General features: G+C 33.5%; 1 protein-coding gene across 1 annotated transcript; it reads left to right on the top strand.

The window, feature by feature from the left end:
• The first annotated feature begins 3812 nt into the window (after positions 1–3812).
• LOC127085468 (transmembrane emp24 domain-containing protein p24delta4) lies at positions 3813–6130 on the top strand. Its single transcript, XM_051025983.1, has 4 exons — positions 3813–4184; positions 5245–5454; positions 5625–5701; positions 5858–6130. Exons 1-4 carry the CDS (start codon positions 3978–3980, stop codon positions 6000–6002), a joined length of 639 nt encoding a protein of 212 aa, XP_050881940.1. The 5' UTR covers positions 3813–3977; the 3' UTR covers positions 6003–6130.
• The last annotated feature ends 17022 nt before the right edge of the window (positions 6131–23152 follow it).

Here is a 23152-nt window from a genome sequence, read left to right as displayed (position 1 = left end):
CAAAACCTCCTGTGATAATAATTATGTGTATAATTACCCCTTTGCCCTTATGTCTATATTGAACACAAGGTATAGACCGTGTCACCCTTGTCCAGTTCAATATTGGACCCATAGACATTTATCCTGTTACGCAGGATTGGCAAATTCTATCTAGGACACTCATGTCCCTCAGCATGCTTCGTGGAGTACCCATCAACTGTCTTTATGGTTATCCAGTTACAGACAACGTTGGATCAGCAACAAAGCACTCGACTGTACATCTAGGATCCATAGTGGTTTCAGGTCGAAGAGTGGTATACACTATTATCACCATGAGAATAACTTATGACACTTTGCATAACTTTCTATATAGTATTCTCATAGCGGGTCAATCCGGTATAAATATTACTCCTAATATTCATACCTATGTTTAAGACTTGATAACTCTTTATCCATGATCCATGAGATGTGATCATCAGTCTACAAACATAATAGTTTTAATGTTTTAATGTTATCCCACTTCACACTAAATCTCGACTACGAATACTTTAAGAATAGTGTCCTTATGTTTAATGTGTTCTCATGATTAAGTCACACTTAATACATTAAACGGACTATCTATTCCAGGGACTTTATTAATCAACCATAATAAAGAAAATGCCTTTAAATAATTCGATACAAGTACCAAAAGTATTGGCCTCTAGGGCTTACACCAACAAACTATGCATGCTCCTCTTCTAGTATCTCCTGATGAGTCGGTCTCAGTGTATCTCCTAGAGCAACCTACACCATATACAGATGTGACACCCTGAAGAGCCAACTAATATACCAGTCGAGGTAGCTCTAGTCGCTCTTTACTATGATATTATATGCCTCCTCCGGTATCAGACGAATCTCATAATCATCAAATATGACATCCATATGTCTAAGTGTCAAAGCAGGAGGAGCATACACAACAGTGTATTTGGTAATGGTCTGAGGGTAGTCGAACTGCTGCATCACGTGCTCAAGAAGATAAGGAGCAGTAAGACGTGATCCATAAGCCAACCATCTTGAGTATAACACTATCTCGTCAAATGGTTGCGTCTCACGGTGATCGACATAGTTGTTGAAGTACATGTCTTCGGCAACCAAGCGGTCAAGATACACTCTGAACGGCTATGTCAGCTGGTTCCGTTTGAGTGGGGAAAATACAATAGCAAACATCATATCCTCAGTGTAAGTCGGCACACTCTCCCAGCCAGAGATACGAGAGAAGTGTTGGAGGATCAAAGCCTAAAATGTTTGGAACACATGAATCATCAATAATTACATTGTAAAGATGAAATGAAAAAGAACTACAAACATTAAAAGAACAATAAATATTACCATAAGTAGTGCGATGTTCCACGTGACCTATTTCGTCTTCTACATACAACCCTCTAATAACTTCGAGTACAAGTAGACCAAACAAGCATCCCCTAGATATACTCATAGATCCACTCGAAGTTCTCGAAGTATCGTAGGTAGACGATATTTGTATAAGTGGAACTCTTGCCCTCAAAAATCATAGTGTCAACCAAATATAGCAGGTATGCTCTCATAGCACACGCTCTATGGATCCCCACATGCTTGTCATTGTATCTAGACTCCTCAACTCTCTGGAGCTTATATGTATATACCTTTTCAGGAATTCAAACCTAACATGAGCTCCTCTAGTTCTGGCCATCTCTGACAATGCAGCCTCTGGCTCAACTACCAGATAGTCTACTATCAACTTGAGTGCCTCATCTTTGATAATCCTCTAATGATCTAGAAGTTTTCCCCTAATCGGAAGATGCAAACACACCATATCATCGGGTGTGATAGACATCTCATAAAGTATGAGAAGAAATGATGAGGTCTTAGTGTGTCATCTCTCCAAGAATGCATTAAGCATCCCATGGTTGACTGTAATATAATCGGTAAGCTTCCTAGAATAACTCCTCATTTGTCTGAGGCAAGCCAATAATCTTCCGCTTGTGGCTAATAATCTTCAACGGGTCACGGTCGTGCAGAAAATAAAATTCAATGTCAGAAACTTGTAATATATTAATAAACGTAAATTAAAAAAATGAATCCCACTAATGCTACCTCTCTTTCCCAGATATGCTTGGAAGTATGCTCTGGGTACAGAGGCAGTAATGACAACTCTATAGGGCCTCCTCTAAATGCCTCTAACTCAACATCCTTAGCAGTCTCACCATATGGAGGTGGAAATGGCTCAGCAGCATCAAAAGTAAGAGGTGGCCTTAGCTTAGAAGCAACATTCGGAGGTGGCACTGACTCAACAACATCAAAAGTAGGAGGTACCACAAATGACTCGGGTGCCTCTAACGCATGAATAGGTAAAACATGACACCCGCGTGAGAATGGAGGGAGTGATGTGTCGATAGGTGAAACTCATCTCCTACGGGAAGAAGAAAATGGAGAAGTATGAGCCCAAGAAGTAGATGTCTTTGCATGTTCAGAGTGAACAAGAGTCTCTGAAACCCGACTCTTCTCCTGCCACACTAATGGATGTTGTGCAATCCTCTCGTGCCTCAAGCTATCAACCATGATACCAATAAGTTAAACTAAATCACACAATTATAGCAAACAACAACACTACAAACAAGAAAGAAAAAAAAAACTGGGAATTTCTGGAGATGCATCTTCGATTACTCGGAAACTTAAACATTGAAAAATTCTGAAAAATGCATCTCCAAAATTTCCTGCAACACCTCAGGTGCATCAATGGTGGAAATGCAGACATGCAAACACAAAAAATAATGCTTTGATCATCATTTTCGGCCAACAAACATTTTTTACACTATGTCTAAACTATCATTCATGCAAATTCTACTCATTTCTCAACTTAATCATCAATTTCAACTCATTTACACAAAAACTCAAAAAACTTATCAAAACATCAAAAACTTACAATTTTTAAATTTGCTTCAGTGTTGGATGATGTTTTTGATGTCATTGATGTTGATTGAAGATCCTTTGAGCTTTGTTGTTTGATTTTGGAGTTGGTTAGGGATTTTTTTTAAAGAGTTTGATAACCTTTTAAGTTTCTTTAAAAATGAGGAAGGAGAAGGGTTAGGTTCTGATTTAAGTTTCAAAATCTTTCGAAGAAGGCATCTTCGAAATAAGTTTGAAGATGCATCTTTAAAAAAAATTAACGCTAAATTAAAATTGAGTGCGTCCGAAGATTCATATCAAAAATTTATGAACATTTAAGAATTTTCGCATGATGTTTCGCTTCTTTTTTGCAGACTTCAATTTTTGTATATTAAAATTCATTTCTACTGCACTAAAATTATTTTACATATATCTAAATAAATAAACCAAGTAAATATTTATGATTATATTTTAAAAATAATCTAATAAAATAATATTATAGCATGACGTAATTGAAGAAAGATTTAAGAAAAATTATATTTACTTTGAATAGAAATTCATTTATTCCATTTCTTTCAAAATACTATTATTTTATTAAAACATTATTTTATAATAAATGTGATTCTCATTTTTTAATTTAAAAATTATTATTATTTTTAATTGTATTTTTCAATTATTATTATGTATACTATTTTTAATATAATTATAAAATTAATTAATAAAAATGAAATATATTCCGATAACATTATTACATAATTAAAAATCTTAAACGACAATAATTTTAATTGAGGAATATAGTTATTGACCAGTCAAAAAATTATTTTGACCAGAGAAATTAATTAAATTGAAATAAACAAAAATATAAGTTATTATAGAATAAAAAATTAAATATTAATTACCATGTTAACAAAAAGATCGCAGAAAGAAAAGGAATGGAAGAGGCAGAGAGAAGAGAGAATGTAGTTGTTGTGGTCTTTGATTTTATAGAAAGAATTCTAATCAAAATCAAAACCAAAAAGGAACATTAAAATATTCTTCATAACATTGTGCATAAATAAATTAGAGAGAAAAAAGAAAAGAAAAAAAGTGTTATTATGGAGAAAAACATAGCTTCGATTATAGTTTCTTCTGCATTGTTGTTTTTCTTGTTTTTTTCAACATCTGATGCTATATGGATCACCTTGCCTGGTCCATCAGGTATGAAATGTGTTTCTGAGGAAATTCAGAATAACGTCGTCGTTTTGGCTGATTATCTTGTTATTCAGGCTGATCAATCCTATCATCCCACTATTTCTGTCAAGGTATCATTTTTCTCTTATAAACGGTTACCCTTTTGCGTTTTCTTTCATGGGTTGTTCTTCAATTTTAGGGTCTTGATCAATTATGGGATACATATGTATGTTGTTTAGATGTTTTTCAATGAGTTTAGGGATTAAATGTTAATCATGCAATTGATCTTAATCTGATTGTGTCTTTGGGAATTTGTTTTTGAAGATATTTTGATTGTAGAATGAGTAAAGATATTGATATACTTGCGTGTCTGATTAATCATGTTTAAAGATACCGTTAATTCGATGGTTAATTCTATTGACGATCAAAAATTGTGGTTAGTTTGATTACATGATGAATCACAATTTCACAACTTTGAATGAAATATAAATTAATCACTTTTTCAATTGATTAAAAACGTAGTTAATTTACCTGATTAGATGGCTGAATCAATTGACGATAAAACATCACGGTTAGTTCAATGATGAACCACAATTTCACAATTTTGAATGTGATCTAAATTAACGATTAGTTCACCTGAACTAACAACCATTGTTTTCTTTTGATTTATAAAGTGTTGTAGATGTAGGGAAAATTGAGTGTCTCACAAATATTTTTGTTGTCCGAATAAGGTTATGCGAAATTGATTATCTTGTATTATGGGATTTTCTTACATAAGAGTCATGATTGTGTTTTTTGTTTTGTTGTTGAAGTTAATCATGATTGTATAATATGCATTCTTACATGATTGTTTTTGAGATGTTTTGATGGTACAATAAGGTTATGTGGGATTGATTATTTTACATTAGAAGATAGTCTTACACATGAATCATGATTGTATTCTTAGTGTATGTTTGAACGAGCCATTGAGATTTAACAAAATCATAGTGACGCCGCGATTTTGTTGAAGCTACACAAAATCACAATGGCTCGTCACGTTTCTTACGATCCTACCTCATATTCAACCATGCAGTTATCCTTTACGTTAACTGTGGAACTGCGATACGATAGACAACATTGAGACATTTAATTGTTAAAAGGGTTAATTTCTTCTTGCTCGCTCCAATTTGTATGATAACTTGTTTTCTTTAGGTGACCTCGCCTTATGGGAACGCTTTTCATCATAGTGAGAATGTTACGGTTGGTAATTTTGCATTTACAACTCAAGAGAGTGGGAGCTACCTAGCATGCTTTTCGGTTCTACACAACCCTGGAGGTGGAGAGGTCCAGATGAACCTTGATTGGAAAATTGGAGTTGCAGCCAAAGATTGGGATTCAGTTGCTAGAAAAGACAAGATTGAGGTAAAACATTTCAACAACGCGAATTTAGTAACATGCTCTTCATGAATTTCTAGTACAATTTCTTAGTTCCGTCTCTCAAGGATTAGTTCTGTGGTGACAAAAATCGATTTTGACTGATTAGATGATTTTATATAATTGATTTTGGTTGATCGTCTATGGTTGATGTTTAGGGAGTAGAGCTTGAGTTGAAAAAGCTAGAAGGATCAGTGGAAGCTATCCATGAGAATTTGGTCTATCTTAAGGGCAGGTAATTTTAAGTGTCAATAGCGAACTAATCTCTTAGTGTTTGTTTGGATTCATTGTTATTTCAAACATGTATAGGACAGATATATTTACTCAAAATACTATTTTTTTTTGTTTTTGCAATTGATTTTAACGTTTATGTTTTTGTGATATTTGTCAGAGAAGCAGAGATGAGGACAGTGAGTGAGACAACAAATTCAAGAGTGGCATGGTTTAGTTTTATGTCCTTGGGCATCTGCATTGCAGTTTCAGTGTTGCAGTTGTGGCATTTGAAAAGATATTTCCTCAAGAAGAAGCTTATTTAGATTCTGATACTGTTACTTCAATTTTGTCATTCTTTTGTATATTGTACATAAAGAGTACTTTAAAGAAATTTGCCATAATAGGCCAAAGCCAATGAAATATTTATGAGATGCAACTACATATTGGATTATGTATAGTTATTAGTTAGATGTGCTTCTTAATTTACTACATTGAAGATGCTAATTATAATAAAACGTGAATAAATTATATTCCATTTACATTTTCTAGAAATTCTCGGGACGGGTAATTCCCATTATTATATCTATATAGAGTTTAATTGAAATATACTGACAGTGTAAAAGGATTTTACATCCGTCAGTTAATCATAGACGTCGAATATTAAAAATCTCATCTATATATAGCTGTTCAAATTAAATGATTATTTAAATTATATATATTTAAATTCGATTATTAAAAACCGTAATAAGATTTTAATAAAATTCATATTTTAGACATATTATTAATATGATTTTAATAAAATTTATATTTTGGACATTTACATCAAAATAAAAGCTAAATTAGTCTATTTTTTGAAAATCACAAAAAATATCCTAAGTTGTTATTTTTTTTTATTTCAAAAGATGTTTTATTTTAAAATTTTCTAAAAAGATTTTTTTTTATAAATTTCTTTTAAAAATGAAAAGTATATATATATAAAAAATTCAAAAAATTATGGCGTGGAAGCAAATTACAAATATCCATAATCAAAAATCGTATAATCAAACCCGCTATCAAAAAGCTCGGATGTGCGTATTAACAACAATGGTATGATAATGATTCACAAATTGATCAACAACAACTAATCACGACTAGTTGAATGCTAAGTAATACGGAAAAGTCCTTCTCCAATGATAATTCACAAAAAAACATAAGTGAAGCAATTTGTCGAACCTTAATATGTGATCAATAATGTTTGGATTTCTATGTGGTATTGTTGTTCTAGAAATCCAATCACAACCAAATGGTTTATGATTTACACAACAACACCAATTTAAAAATGTGTTCAAAGTTATGATCCAAACAAAATTGATCAACCGATCAATGTAATAGATAATTTGTAAATTGAAAAAAAAAAAAAAAAAAATATATATATATATATATATATATATATATATATATATATATATATATATATATATATATATATATATATATATATATATATATATATATATATATATATATATATATATATTATATATATATATATATATATATATATATATATATATATATATAGATAGAGAGAGAGAGAGAGAGAGAGAGAGAGAGAGAGAGAGAGAGAGAGAGAGAGAGAGAGAGAGAGAGAGAGAGAGAGAGAGAGAGAGAGAGAGAGAGAGAGAGAGAGAGAGAGAGAGAGAGAGAGAGAGAGAGAGAGAGAGAGAAAGTACACAAGAATTTGTTTAGACAGTTCCCCAATCGACCTCGCTATTGGTATGTCTTCCCTCAATTCGAATTCGAATTGAGATAGTATATTATATCTTACTTTGCAAATGTGTGTATACAAGAGATGTAGAAATCTAACCCTACAAACCCTATGCTTGATGTTGATTCTACAACCTCCAACAATATCGTTTCAATTCACCGTCTCACGCTACATCTTTGAACGAAACCCCTTGTTCTTCAAAGCTTTCACTCGGTCGAATTAATTACAAGCGCACACTTGTTGAAACTCAAGATTTACCAATGTGATCCACCGTCCAACGCTACTCATTTGCCAAGAACCTCCTGTTCTTCAAATACTTCACTCAGTCGGATCCGATTGAGTAATCTTGCCCAAAACCTTTAAACCCTAAAGATATTGAAGGAAAACCCCACCTTGATTTTCTGATTTGAAATCCTCAAAGTTCTCAACCCATTATACGGTACAACAAACCTAAATTGGACGTTATCAACCCTAATCTAGATGTCACCCAATCAAAATATGATTATGTGTAGTTTGATTGTGTATATGTATAGAAGAGAGGTTTAAGATGATGAGAATACTTTGAAATCCTGATTTCGGATAGGTTTTACTCACTAGAAACCCTTGCTAGACAATGATGTGTGTAAGAAGTATTTATATGCATGCATGTTTGGAGGCAAAAGGAATGCAAAAGATTTGATTTTTTTTTGAAATTTTGGAAATTTTTGTCGCATAGGTCGACCTATTAAAGTCATGTGCCGACATGTTCGACGCATAGGCCGACCTGTATAAGGTCATGCATCAACCTGTGAATGTCATGTGTTGTATATGTGTCGATCTGAAGAGGTGGCGCATGAGACAGAACCTACAAGATTTAATAATGCAACATGTGTGTTGACCTATGAAATGGATGTGTCGATCTATAGCAGAAAAATAATTTCTATAGATCCACCTGTAGACGTATGTGTCGACCTATGATGCAAGTTTTCACAAAAATATATTTTTTGCTTTTTTTATGCATGAGACCTTTTTCAAGTTGTTTCCAAATGTTTTTATGCTTCTTAATGCTTAGATGCACATAGAGAATTAGAGGATATCGTCCAATATACGTTAACGCTAAAGTATCCTAGTTTTGACATCATGCAAAATACATCTAACGGAAGTTGCACTCACATACTCCCTCTTTTTTATGATGGCAAAACTTGAGACGATGCATTTTGTGTTTTCAAAGAAAGGCTCCCCCTGAATATATACATCTCGACTTCATCTTGCTTCTCCTCATTTGACAACATCAAAAAGAAACGAAGCAATCCATGAGAAGTATCTTAAATCACGCATAAACCAATATAACACACAGAGGCGGTATGCAAAGATAAGAACATCAATACGATAGCACTCATATAGAATGATTTTCATATTGAAAAAGAATGCTTAAACATAAAAACAAGCATATAAAGCAACAATAGAACATGATTGCCACAACTTATGCCAAATAACATAACACAAAAATGAAAGATGAAGGATTCAATGTAATAAAAAAAATTGAGTTGCTACAAAAAAGCGACACGATTACATGAAATATCTTTTGGTGCTCCCGAAATGTTGAACACGCATGTGCTCTAGCAATGTGATATATAGATTTACCACCATTCAAACCAAAAACAGAGATGTTATCATAATAATGACACACAACAAGAATTCTAACATTATAACATGTTCAACCATATTTCATGCAAGAATGGATAACAAATCAATGCACCAAGAGTATATTTCAAGCATATAGAAAGAATAGCACAAAGTCACTATAAGCATATAAGTTGACATACACCAATAGAAATTTTTAGAAGTGAATATTCATGAACTATTTCATAGACACAATATCACATACCTTTGATAAATAAAAAGGTAAAAGAAGAACTTATTTACAAAGCAAGAAAAGATTGAAATGATATTACCTCATCGTACGAGTGACGGAGGATGCACTTGCATTTCACAAGGAACTCTCGAATTAAAGTTGAAATGAATGCGAAATGCACCACAAATCCAATGAAAAACGAATGCTCTTACCACTTTTCCCTTTGCAAAAGTACTTGACTTGGTGGTTATCCTTATATTTGGACTTTCAATCTTGTTAAATCATGATGATTACCTTTGTTCCTCCTCATGTTTTATCATACTAGGTTGATCAATTCTAATTTTATGAACTTGAGTATGTCTTGTTAAAGATAACCTACATCATGAAACACAATACCTTTTCCAACATTTCTCAAGTAGAAAACATTAATAATAATCAACACACTTTTACCAATTAAAAGAAACACTAAAAGTTAACTTCCTTGGTAACATAATCCATCTTGCTTGCCACATAGTTAAAACAATAAGGAGATGTCACTTGTATTATGCCTTGAGCCACCATAAGTGAGATCCCATACTCTCTTCATAGAGTCAAGACATCTATCCTGCAAGATCAATGAATAATGCTAGGTACCCAATATTTATTGGATCCTTGATGATTAATGAAACCTTGGTTTCATTTAGGAAACCATTTAAAGGCTCCTTTAGGAACAAAAACTCTCCTAAATTTTCACTTTTCAATATTGTGACCCTTTTTGCAACAATAATGACATACAAGTTATGAGAAGGTGAGCTTTTTCTATTAGGACCCTTTTCAAAAAAAACTATACCTTCTATAAGGATTATGAGAAGGCATATCATATTTAGAAGTATAAATAGCAAAAGTAATCTTAGGTTGCAAAGCCTTATCCAACTTGGCTTTAAGAGTTCTTGACTCTTTTTTGTCAAATGTGATAAGTTTCATAACCAAACCATGAAGGTTTGACATCCTCACTATTATCTTTTAGAATATCTTGCATAGGTTTCCTTAGAGCTTCCATATTATTTTCATTTTTCAAAATTTTAGCTTCTAAGTGGGAAAAGATTCTTTTGTTTGAAGCTAATCTTTTGAAGGCATCTATGGGTTGTCTTTGCAGATTTTCAAAAGATTCTTGTAATTGAGAATAATATAAGTCATGAGTAGATTCAAGCATATAGTGACTTATAACCTTTTTCTTCTTCTTTTTTTCCATGAGGAAAATTCAGGTCGATTCTACACTTGAAGTTGAGCTTTCATCACTTGAGGAATCGATTTCGCTCTCCCAAGTAACATATGCTCTTCTAGACTTGCTAGATTTCTTGTGATGGCCTTTCTCATTATCTTTCTTCTTCATATGACACTTCGGCCTATAATGAACCGCTTTACCATAATTATAGCATGAACTCCTAGGATTACCCTTCTTATTCTCACCTTCCTTTGAGGAGTTAGATATCCTTCTATATTTACTTTGGTTCTTTTTCGAGTATTTATCTCCATGCTTCCACATGTATCTATTAAGCTTTTTGATGAATAAACTCATATCTTATTCATCGGAATACTTATCATCTTTTGTTTCATAATCACCTTTCTCATTATGTGAGGACTTTAAGCTTGAAGTCGTTAGAGCAATAAACTTATTCTCTTCCACATTGTCCTTACCTTTCTCCTTCTTTACCATCTTCTCATGCTCTTTTTCGTGTTTTTCCAAGAAAGAGAGTTCTTTCTCGTGTTCTTCCAATTTTCCAAACAAAGTAGTAAGATCAAGTACTTTAAGATCATTCACCTCTTTGGTTCCAGTGACCTTGGGTTGCCATTCCCTATTAAGACATCTCAAAACCTTATCAGTAGCAATATCATTGGAAACAGGATTACCTAGAGCATTCAACTAATTAATAATACATGTGAACCTCTTTTGCATTTCGGAGATGGTTTCATCATGCTTCATACGAAAGAGTTCAAACTCTTGATTCAATGTGTTGATCCTAGATTGTTTGACCTTGTTAGTTCCCTCATGGGTAACTTGTAACGCGTCCTACATAGCCTTGGCGGTTTCTCAATGGGAAACACGGTAAAATTCATCAACACCGAGTGAGGAAATGAGAATGTTTTGTGCTTTCAAATTGTAAGACTGTAATTTCTTATCATTATCATTCCATTAATTTTCCGGTTTTTGTACGACGACGCCTTCACCATTGGTCATAGTAATTTCATGAGGACCATTGATAATGACGTCCCATACACCCTTATCAACTGAGTTGATATGGATACGCATACAAGATTTCCAATAGCCATAATTTTTGCCAGTGAAAATCAGTGCTCTATTGTACGCCCCTTTAGGTTTGATACCATAATCTAATAAGCAAATCTTAAGCACATAATTAACTGGATCTCGTGATACCACTTGCTAGACGATATGCCTAGTTCTAGAGGAGGTGAATAGATCCCGAGTTAAAAACTTGACAAAAAATAGGTTTTAAAAATTATGGCGCAAAAGCAAGTTACAAATATCCCAAATCAATAATCGTCTAACTAAACCCGCTAACAAAAAGTTAAGATATGTGTATTAACAATAACGGTATGATAATGATTCACAAATCAATCAATAACAAATAATTACAACTAGATGAATGCTAATTAATACAGAGAAGTCTATCTCCAATTATAATTCACACAAAAATACAAGTGAAGCAATTTGTCGAACACTTAGTGTACGATCAATAATGTTTGGAATTCTCTGTGGTATTATTGTTCTAGAAATCCAATAACAACCAAATGGTTTGTGATCTACACAATAAAACCAATTTCAAAATGTGTTCAAAGTTATGATCAAACAAAATTGATCAACCGATCAATGTAATTGACAATTTGCAATATAAAAATAAAAGAGATAGATAGATAGATAGATAGATAGATAGATAGATAGATAGATAGAGAGAGAGAGAGAGAGAGAGAGAGTACACATGGATTTGTTTAGGCAGTTCCCCAATCGACATCACTATGGGTACTTCTGCCCTCAATTCGAATTCAAATTGAGATAGTATATCATACCTTACTTTACAAATACGTGTATACAAGAGATGTAGAAATCTAAACTTACAAACCCTATGATTTATGTTGATTCTACCACATCCAAATCCCTTTATCAAATATTTATCAAGTAACCAACAATGCCGCTTCAACTCACCATCTCATAATTCTTCTTTGAACGAAACCCTTTGTTCTTCAAAGCTTTCACTTGATCAAATTAATTACAAGTGCAGACTTGTTGAAACCCAATATTTACCAATGTGATCCACCGTCCAACGCTACTCTTATGCCAAGAACCTCTCGTTCTTCAAAGACTTAACTAGGTCGGATCCGGATGGAGTAATATTGTCAAAAGCCTTTAAACCTTACCTTGGTTTTCTAATTTGAAATCCTCAAAGTTCTCAACCTAATATACGGTACAACAACCTAAATTGGACATTAGCAACCCTAATCTAGATGGCACCCAATCAAAAAATGATTATGTATAGTTTGATTGTGTGTATATATAGAAGAGAGGTTTAAGATGATGAGAATGCTTTGAAATATCGATTTCGTATAGGTTTTACTCACTAGAAACCCTTGTTAGACAGTGATTCATGTATGAAGTATTTGTATGCATGCATGTTTGGAGGTAAAAGGAATGCAAAAGATTTTAAAGAATTGTGAAATTTTGGAAATTTTCGTCGCATAGGTCGTCTTATAAAAGTCATGTGCCGACCTGTTCGACGGATAGGCCGACCTATATAAGGTCATGCATCCACATGTGAATGTCATGCGTTGCATATGTGTCGACCTAAAGAGGCGGAACATTAGACAGAACCTACAAGCTTTAATAATGCAGCGTGTGTGTCGACCTATGGAATGGATGTGTCGATCTATAGTAGAAAAATAATTTCTATAGGTTGACTTGTAGACGTATGTGTCGACCTATGATGCAAGTTTTCAAAAAATATAATTTTCATACATAGACCTTTTCCAAGTTGTTTCCAAATGATTTTATGCTTCCTAATGCTAAGATGCACATAGTGAATCAGAGGATATTGTATAATATACATTAACACTAAAGTATCCTAGTTTTGACATCATGCAAAATACATCGAACATATATATATATATATATATATATATATATATATATATATATATATATATATATATATATATATATATATATATATATATATATATATATATATATATATATATATATATATATATATATATATATATATATATTTGTGAAAATGCCAAATATGAGCGATTCCAAGGTCTCCGCCTAGCATGATATCGTCTAGACGACATCTTCACAAAATGTGGGGATTCGCCCTTGAGGGAAGTGACGTGTATAATATTGGTATTTCCAATTCTAGACCCAAAAGACCACTATATATACTTCTCCACTAATAAGAAAATGGGATAGATAACTTATGCATAACACCCAAAGCACAATGCTTATACACATAGTCTCCTCACCTAATGTGCCCAGGTCCTCTAAACCACCGTAAACACCGCCATACAAGGTTTCTCGCTGCTGCGGGCAAGCGCTAACCACCACAATTATTATAAACCTACTAAGGCCTCCGAGTATCCCCTATCCTTCTAGGAGTATCATGCACACCTGTACTTTTTGACCAGTACAATGGCACCCACTATGGGGTCCCAGTAAAACTAACTTGAGTCATACCTTCTTCATCACAATCACCATACTCATGGTTACCCTCGATTCCTATACTTATCCTTTCTCCACCATGATTAATAGGAGAACTGCATCCCTACATCTGAGGATACTTGTGTTAGCGGTGATGCCAGCACCGTGGAGGAAATATAGGTCGTCATGGATGAACTACACTATCATAATTTGTTATAGACCGGCCAAAAGGCCCACTTGATCAAGGCCCAATACATATATAGTCCACTCTAATCAACCCAATTTATAAAAGCAGTTCACATGTGTTGCGTCATGAAGAATACTTGAGTGCATCGCACGCTCGAAGATACAACATAGTCGCCACCTAAATTTATTTATTCCCGAAGGAAAGGGAAAATATTAATAAAACCCAAGGGGAGGAGAAATAGGGTAAGGAAGTCGGTTATACAAGGGGAAGATATTAGCATCCCTCACATTTGTAGTACTTAACGGGAAACCGTTTTGATTGTTCTATATATGTATGGGTGTTATCTAAGGGTTACTTGCGATTGTTCTATATATGTGCTCGCAAAGGATTCAGACCCTCGTGCATACTTATTCTCATTGTGCAATGAGAAAATCAGAGCTCTGTAGTTTGTGGTAGAAAATATGGATTTGTTGATTGTTTTTATTGAACGATGTTAACATTCGTGCTCTAGCAGTTAAATATTGTTTGTATGCTCACACATGAGAGACTTAAGCATTTGTTTGTTTGCGGTAGAATGGATGCGCTTGAATCACATTCTAGCAGTTAAATGTTGCTTGTATGCTCGCGTATGAGAGGCTTAAGCATTGTTTGTATTTCAGTAGGACGAAAATAACATGTCCTTTTTGAAAAGGTTTTGAATGCCCTAAGGCAAAAAAAATGAGTTTGATGGGTTGTGATTGATTTTAGTTTTGAAAATATTATCTTGATTTGAATTGTACTAAAGTATATGAATGGAGATGAATACTTTGAATAACTGGGTATGGCGTTCCGTATCCAAAGATATTCATAATGAGAATAGGAATACTCCCGCACATTCCTTCTCCATTTTGTAAGGCTTGTGGCATACAATTTGAATCGTAGTTTTAAGTGTTTTTGAATTTATTTTCAAAAAAGAGTTTTAGTCTTAAATGGATAAGGAAAGAAAATGGGTGAAGATTTTTCCATTGTTGTCTTGTGGAAAGATATTGGATATGAGAAAGAAGACTTTATAGTTTTTCGAATTGAATTGCTTTAAAGTCTATGAACGGAGGCGAATACTTTAAATAACTAGGGCCTACGCCCCATACTCAAAGATACTCAGAACAATGGTAGGAAAAATCTCTCTCATTCTTCTCCATTGCTTAAGGCTCATGGCGCATAATTTGCATCCTAACTAACAAGTGTCGATAGAAGAAGCTTTTTGTAGTCCTTGATGTCCCTTTAGTATTCAATGTCTTGAATGTGAAGTGCAACTTGAGTTGAGATCCAGTGCAGTGAGTGTACAGTGGACTAATCATATCAAGTGATCAAGAGACTTATGATCACTTGACTGGATAGAGGAAGGAAATAATTGTCAATTGATTAATTGATCAAAAATGACTTTGATCAGTCAATCCATTAGGGATGTGATCAAGATATCAAACACATGAATTTTTAAAGGACTAAAATCAAGAAGAAATTACAATGATAACATCTATTAATAAAAACTAAAAGGCTAATCAAAAATCTAATGTTGCATGTGTATTAGTTTCTAAAAATATAATGAAAGTGTCTTTTAACAAAGTAAAATGTGAAAAAAAAAGTATTAACATGGATTAAAATAGCTAAAGTGTATTAAAATCTATTAAAAAGTGTATCAAAATGAACAAAAACAAGTGATTAAAAAAAGTGAGAAACAAAAAAAAAGGAAATGGCACACATCATGGGGTGTGTGCGTTGGACTGGGGCGTGTGGATAGTACAATCAGTATGGGCTTGAATCAGAAAGCCTAAAGTGTCTTTACAATTCAGAGGAAGGGGTGTACAGTTGGCTCCAGGAGTGTATGGTCTGGAAAATATATGTGATGGGCCTACCAGAATGAGGCCTAAATAACTATATAATCTTCATTTTTTGCATGTGTAACTTCTTATTCTCCTTCTTCTCGCGCCTATTCAGTAGGTTGCATTTGTGTTACTCTGTTGCTTGTGAATTTATAGATATAAAGTGAGCAATGGGATAAAGACGAAGAGTGAGAACCAGAGAGAATTGAGAGTGATCAAGAATTTGTTGTGATTGTGTGATTTTCATATTGCGATTTATGGAATGTGATTAGTAGAGTATCTTGTTTTTCATGATTGAAGAGAGGAAGTGAATTTATAGGATTTGATATTGTAACTAAATTGGGCAAGTCGGCCAATTCTGTTAGGGTAGTTAGAGCACTGTTAGCTTGAAGTGTAATTAGAGGGAGAGTTTATCAGGATGACTCACACTATTTAACAACTGTTATAAGTGAATTTCTTTAGGAACTGTAGCAATGAGTGTAGCTAATTCAAATGTTTTTACAGTTAGAGGAAGTTAGATGGTTTGGGTGAAGTTAGTTTGAATTGGAGTTAAATTGTTAAGGTGTTAGATGAGTTTGAAAACAAAAGTCAATTAGCTGTTATGTTGAATTATGAGATGTTAAGAAATTTTAATGGATAATACAAGTTGTTATGGACTGAAGTTATAGCAACTGTTATGAAATGTTGGATCTATTATGGTTAGTTTGAACTAGTTATGTTGGATTTGATTCTTGAATCAATGGAATTGTTAGAGTTTGTTGTTACTTGTGCAGTTAAAATTTCTGACAGTCAATGAGTTTGTGATGTTAGCGAGTTAGATTTAGTTGATATTAGAATGAAAAACAGTTAGTGTAGGTTAGTTAATTAGTTAGTTGATGTTATGAACTATATAAGGTTAACTAAATGTGTTGGAATGTGATTTGCAGTTAGTTGTTAGCTTAATGTCAGAAGGTTAGTTAATTAGAATTGTCAGTTAGAGCAACATTCAATGAGAAAAGAAGGTTAGGTTGTGTTGATTGTTGAACAATGTTAGACTTCTAACTCTTGAGAGATATCCAACTGATTTGGTTGCAAAAAATCCTAATATTATTGTTGTTGCATCTGAGATAACATATGCTTCATAACTTGTTGCTGCTACTGGTAAAGAACCTGTTGATTTTGTGGTTGTTATTAGTTAAGGTATTGTTAGGATTTATGAAAATAGTGGTTATCATGTTGATTTTAAATTATGCAATGCTTTTGGTTAGAAGGAGATAGACCAAGTCATGGCATGAAGGTTTTGGTCAAAAATCAACAACCATGAAGAACTTGGAGACTCACAAGAATGGGGATAACCTGTAAATGAAGAAACTGTAGGAATTAGGATTAGGATTTATTGGTTGACTTTGGTCAACTGTTTGACCAAAAAGTCAATAGTTGACCAAAAAGTTAACTGTAGGCAAAATTGTGTAATTTTGTGTAATTCTCGTGATTTTGAACTTTGTAATATGACTTGATGTTTATGTAATGGAAAATGGCTTGTTTTTTAAATGAAATGTAACTTAAGAAAAATGGCTTCACTCCAAAGTCGACACTTGAATTGAACTTGAGTGAATCTTGATCTTCGAATGAAACTTGAATTAATTTGAATCCAAACCAAATACCAAATGGATTAGTTTATTGAACAATGCCCAAAAAGAGATTAGTTCAACGAGAGACAATCTCTCATGCTTGACCAAGTGAAACTTGTAATCCATAATCAAATCCAATGTGATGAACAAAATTAGGGTTCCTAAGCTTTGAGTTCAGGAGAATTGGTCATCACCAGTCAAAAGTAGCACCAAGATACCTTTGACCTGATTCTAAGGAACATCGCAAAAGGAAACCTAGCCCATAAGACTTGTCAAGTTATTTGTCATGAATCCATAACTTTATATCATAAATAGCAAGACACTTGAATCAATGATGCTTATTTGAGAATGCAGTTGTAAATGAATGTGTTATGGTGGATGATTAGGGCATGTGGATATGTAGATGAAATGAGTCATGGGCTAGATGAAAATAAAAAAAGTCGGGAAAATTTTGGGGTATGACAACATGCTATGAGAAGGTACATAATCTTTGATCTCCAACTTCACTATACTTATCTTAAATCTTGAACTGACTTGGGCGTTGAAGTGTTAACCATGCAAGTCCACCACACGCCTCTATAAAGGAGATCGAATCCACCATTCAAAATCAATTGTTATCCAACTCTCTTCGTTTTAGGTTCCTTCATAGAGCTATAACATCCATTTTTTGTTCCCAAACGAAATAATAGTGTCGTCTATGGGAATCGACTTCTAACTCCTATGATTTCCATAATTTCATATTCAATTTCTGATTCTCCACTTCATAGCCTTCTTAGGTTACCAAATCAGAAACGCATTCAACTTTCAATTCCAATTATCTCCATAAATCACGTTAATTTTTTAGTTTCTTCGCTCACAACTTTCTCAGATCGCAGAATTGAAGCATTCGGAAGTGAACACAGAGAATTATTGTAACGATTCGGTTGGTCACTGATATACTCTAATGGATTCACACTAAGGCAGTCAAATTGGGAGTTGGCATTATAATCAAAAGATCAAATAATGGTTTAGATAGAAGCCTTTCATTTGTGACACTGAGATACAAAATAAATGGCAAGTAGATAACCCATATCTGGAAGTTGAAACGAGATGACATTACTTTGAGGAAATGTGAGTGTCCTTTTCAAGTTGTATGGATATCTTTTGGAAAATGTGAGTATCCGTATCAAATTTTGTCACAAATTAGGATCTAACCCACTTACGAATAAATTGTGTGTGAATTTGGATGCATCAAAAAGTACATTTTCGAATTCCATATATAGTTTTGGTTTTTCACTAAGGGTGGGGAGTTGTGTGTGAATTAGGGTGCGTCTAAAATTACATTTTGGATTCTCATAAATAGTTTTAATTTTTCACTAAGGTGTGAGTGCAACACTAAAAGAGAAAAAAGCAGCCCCTTTTTTAAAATTACGACTTTGATGTCCTTATGTTTGATCCAGACTTAAACAATGACTTTTCTCACAAAATGATGGAGTTAGAGAACATAAAGTCTTATCTTTGCGCTCCCCGATTAAGGATTTTCATCTCTACTCATAAGTAAAATGATGGAGTTGGAGAAGCTGAAGTCTTATCTTTGCGCTCCCCGATTGATATTTTTCATCTGGACCCATATAATTTCAAACAATCTTCAAACTAATGTCACAAGAGAATTTATTAATCCACCATTTATGTTTCTTAGCCACTAAGATCCCTCATGGCATCATAACATTGCATTTGCATAGCCTCAAGGATCATAAGCATCTTGGTTCCTTTTGCCTTTGGGTTGGATCTCTTGTGAGTGATTTGAGATCACCAAGCATGCTTGAATAGTATATTATTGTTTTTCTCATTTTATTTACTAACCAAAAGCACAAAAATATGTCACTAACATCTCTTGTTTGTAGCTTGAGCAGTCACAAGGTCTAAAGCTTTTAGGAGATCCTTTGTGCAATGATATGGTCAAGGAAAGATGAAAGCAAGCATGTTAATGGTTCCCAAAGCTATCATCCATCAAATATTCCTCCCAAGTATCTCAATTGATCATTTTGATCAAAGCAAATCAAGGGGGCTTGAGGCTTGTTTACCAAGGAAACCCTAATTCATCTATTCATCAACTGTGCCTTGCTTTTGAAGCAACCTCAGCCCATGGTCAAATACAATCAAGGTAAGATATTTAATTCATCATTTCATGCATATTTTAACTTATTTGAGTGCCCTCAATCATCAATTCATCAAGATATGAGTTTTGGACTTGAGAAGTTGATCAGTCAATTCAACTAACTATTTTGAAATGCACTGAGACCTAACTTTTCATGTGTTGGGCAAATGGAGATGACCCCAAGAGCAAAAATGTTCTTAAGGACAATATGAACAACTTTCATGTTCATCACAAATTGATTTTAATCTTGGAAGGTCATCATCCATTCTAAGACATTATAGGTCATTTTGACTGAAACCCTAATTTTGGGTCAACTTCCTAAGAACATAACTCATTCATTTTTCATGATTTTGAGGTGGGACTAAATGAATTGGAAATCTTAATGTGTCTACTTCAAATGTTATGTTGAGAAAAATTTCAAAATCTCAAAATAAATACATGTGATAATGCAAAACATTATAGGTCACTTTGGACCAAATGCATTGAAATGTGAAAAAGTCCAACTTCAAGTGCTCATAACTTCTTCATTAAAAATCCAAATGATGCAAAATTTAAGTCCAAATTGATTTCCTTGAAAAGATCTACAACTTTCATGTTGAATATTTTGTCATTTGGAGCTTTCATAATTGAGACAGAAGGGCTTGAACATTGGCCAAATTTGGAAATTTCACATATGCATGTTTTGCACCCTACACTTCAAGCTCAAATTTCATTAATTTCCAAGGTCCAAATGAAGTTTTGATCAACATGACATTTTTTCCTTATGCCATAAGCTTTCCAACCATTACTCATAAGGTTGCATTTTGATTTTGTGCATGGCATTTTCGAAGGCTTCAATGAAATAGTGCATTTTATGAAAATCATTCCAATTGCCATGCATGATCCATTAATACACAATTTGCACATTCAATTCATATTTGGTGATGTATAACTTGCAATTCCAATTAGAATTGGGCCCTCCATGCGCCTGTACAGGCCCATGCATGGAGACCCTCTTCTCCCATGCACACGAGTTTGATGATGCTTGCAGCTCCCTCCATCTATAAATACAATGTCTTGCCATCTCATTTCTTCAACCTTAAGGCACCCCAATTGCTGTTGAACTAAAAACTCAACCCTCACCAAAGGAACTTTTCTCTTTCTTTCAAAAAATTCAGATCTGAATTTCAATTGCATTGATTGATTTTCTAGATCTATAAGTTCCTAAACCTTCTTTACTTGATCCATAGAGCTTTCTGTTTGCAAAAGAACCTAAGGATCTTGACTCAATTCCTCACAATTCAAAGGTTTTCTTCAACTGCATTTTGCTTCGAATCAGCTCATATATTGATCTATTTGCTTTGTTCTTGTGTGATCTGAAGTCCTCTGCATAGAGGCAACATTATTGTGCTTTCAATTTTTGAAAATCATTGAGTTCACTTGAACACCACAAAACTTCCACCTCTGATTTCTCTCTCAATAGGAATCTAGAGTGAGTTTGGTTGGTACAGGAGTGATGTACATCACTCCACCTTTCGTTTGGTACCTGGATCGCGCGTTTTGGTTCACATTTATATATCTGTAATTTTTGGCCTTCGTCGGAGCTAGCCGGAGAAGACGGTGGCGCTGGCCACCGTCTGGTCTCCAGATTGAATCGTGGCCATCCATTTCCGTTTCCAGATTTAATCTTGGCTGTCCAACGTTATGACTTTTTTTAAATGTTTGTGTGGTTGCATTGACTGAAGCGTTTGGTAGGCGCGCATGTGTGATTCGTTTGATCTGCCAGGTCAATTAATGAACTGGATCTAACGCTTCTCCTTTTTTCTTATTTTTAATTCTGATTTCTATTTTCTTTTATTTCTTTTAATTCTATTTTATTTCTAAAATTCATATCTCTTTCATTATTGGTCCAAAAATTATGGGACCAATTGCATTATTTCTCTTTTAATTTCTAGTTTCTAAAAATGATTTTTAATATTTTTTATTTTATCATTTACTATTTTTTAGTAATTTTCTCTTTTCTGGTCATTTTTAATTCATTTTAAATAGTTTATGATATTCAAAAAATACAAAAATATTTTTTCAACCTCTTTGAATGATGATAGATCTATGAAAAATATTCTCATCAATTTATTAATTGATTTGAGATTTATTTGATATTTTATTTCAATTAGGTTATTTTTATGCATTTTAATTGATTAAAAATAGTTTCTGACTTTTAAAAATGCTGAATTTTTTTGTCAAACTTTGTTTGACCTTATTGAACTTGGGACAATTCACTTGGACTTTTCAAAGTTGATTTGAAGTGAGTTTGAAGTTTGACATTTCTTTATTATTTTAATTCAAGTTTTATTTTAAATATTAAAAATGCCAAAAATATTTTATTTGTTTCTTGACTTCTGATATTCATTTTGCTTCTGTTTTCTATTGTTTGACCTTGATCTCCTCTATCTTTGGTCAATGCTTGTTGATTAATACATTCTATTTCATTTAATGCACTTTAATTCTTCATCTTCTTCTCCTTCTTCTTTTTCTTTTTTGATCAATGAGTTAAAGATTGGTGGTTAGCATTGATTAGGGAGGTTTAATCTTTCTTGATTCAAATCTAATTCATCTTGATCATGGATCAAGTGAATGGCTTTGCATTAAGGATAGATTGCTTCCTAAATCATGCAAAAGACCTAAATCAATACAAGATCATTTCTCATCTTCTTTTTGGCATGACAAGTTGTTGGAGTTTGATTCACTAATCAAGACCTCTAACTTGTGTTGTTGCCTACATTATTATTGACCGGCCTCAGATAGTTGTGACTTCTACATAAGTCCAATTACGATTGCTTAACATAGCGCTAAATTTGCCTTATAGTACACTAACTACTAACACTAACCATTAACCATTAACATTTATTTCTTGCTCTTTACATTTATGCAATTTACTATTCTTGTACATCTTATGCATTTGCTTTTTCCCCTTTGCTCATTTGAGCACATGTTTATGTTAATGCAATTTGCCTTTTGCTCACTTGAGCATATAATTGTGTATATATTATTATGTTTGTGTTTTGTTTTGATTGTTGTGGACCAAGTGCAAAGAAATGGACAATGGACTTAGTTTCTAGGACATTCCCTATGCAAATTGGAGTAAAAGGACATTAATGTTGAAGATGGATTAGAAGGACCAAACCTCTAAACTCACTCTTGTCCATTCTTGATTTACTTCATGGAACTTTTGATGTGTGTGCTTTTGTGCTAGGGGATCTTATGAGAGCTCAAATTGAAGAACCATTGCCATTTATTCATCCAAAGTGAAAGATACAAGATACATTGGGGATCTCCTAAGGGGCTTGTTTGATTATGTTGATTGCTTGAGCTTACTTATTCCAAAGGATGAAAGCTACTTGGATCATCCATATGATCTCAAGAGAGG

Source organism: Lathyrus oleraceus, chromosome 1 (assembly GCF_024323335.1).
Source record: "Lathyrus oleraceus cultivar Zhongwan6 chromosome 1, CAAS_Psat_ZW6_1.0, whole genome shotgun sequence".
NCBI classification, from domain to species: Eukaryota; Viridiplantae; Streptophyta; class Magnoliopsida; order Fabales; family Fabaceae; genus Lathyrus; species Lathyrus oleraceus.
This window is presented reverse-complemented; position numbering and strand designations above follow the sequence as displayed.

Excerpts from the sequence above, each read along its gene's own strand:
- LOC127085468 (XM_051025983.1), top strand. The coding sequence starts at position 3,978 with ATGGAGAAAAACATAGCTTCGATTATAGTTTCTTCTGCATTGTTGTTT. Across the intron at positions 5,455-5,624 it reads CTAGAAAAGACAAGATTGAG|GGAGTAGAGCTTGAGTTGAA; the intron begins GTAAAACATTTC and ends GTTGATGTTTAG. Across the intron at positions 5,702-5,857 it reads TTGGTCTATCTTAAGGGCAG|AGAAGCAGAGATGAGGACAG; the intron begins GTAATTTTAAGT and ends GATATTTGTCAG.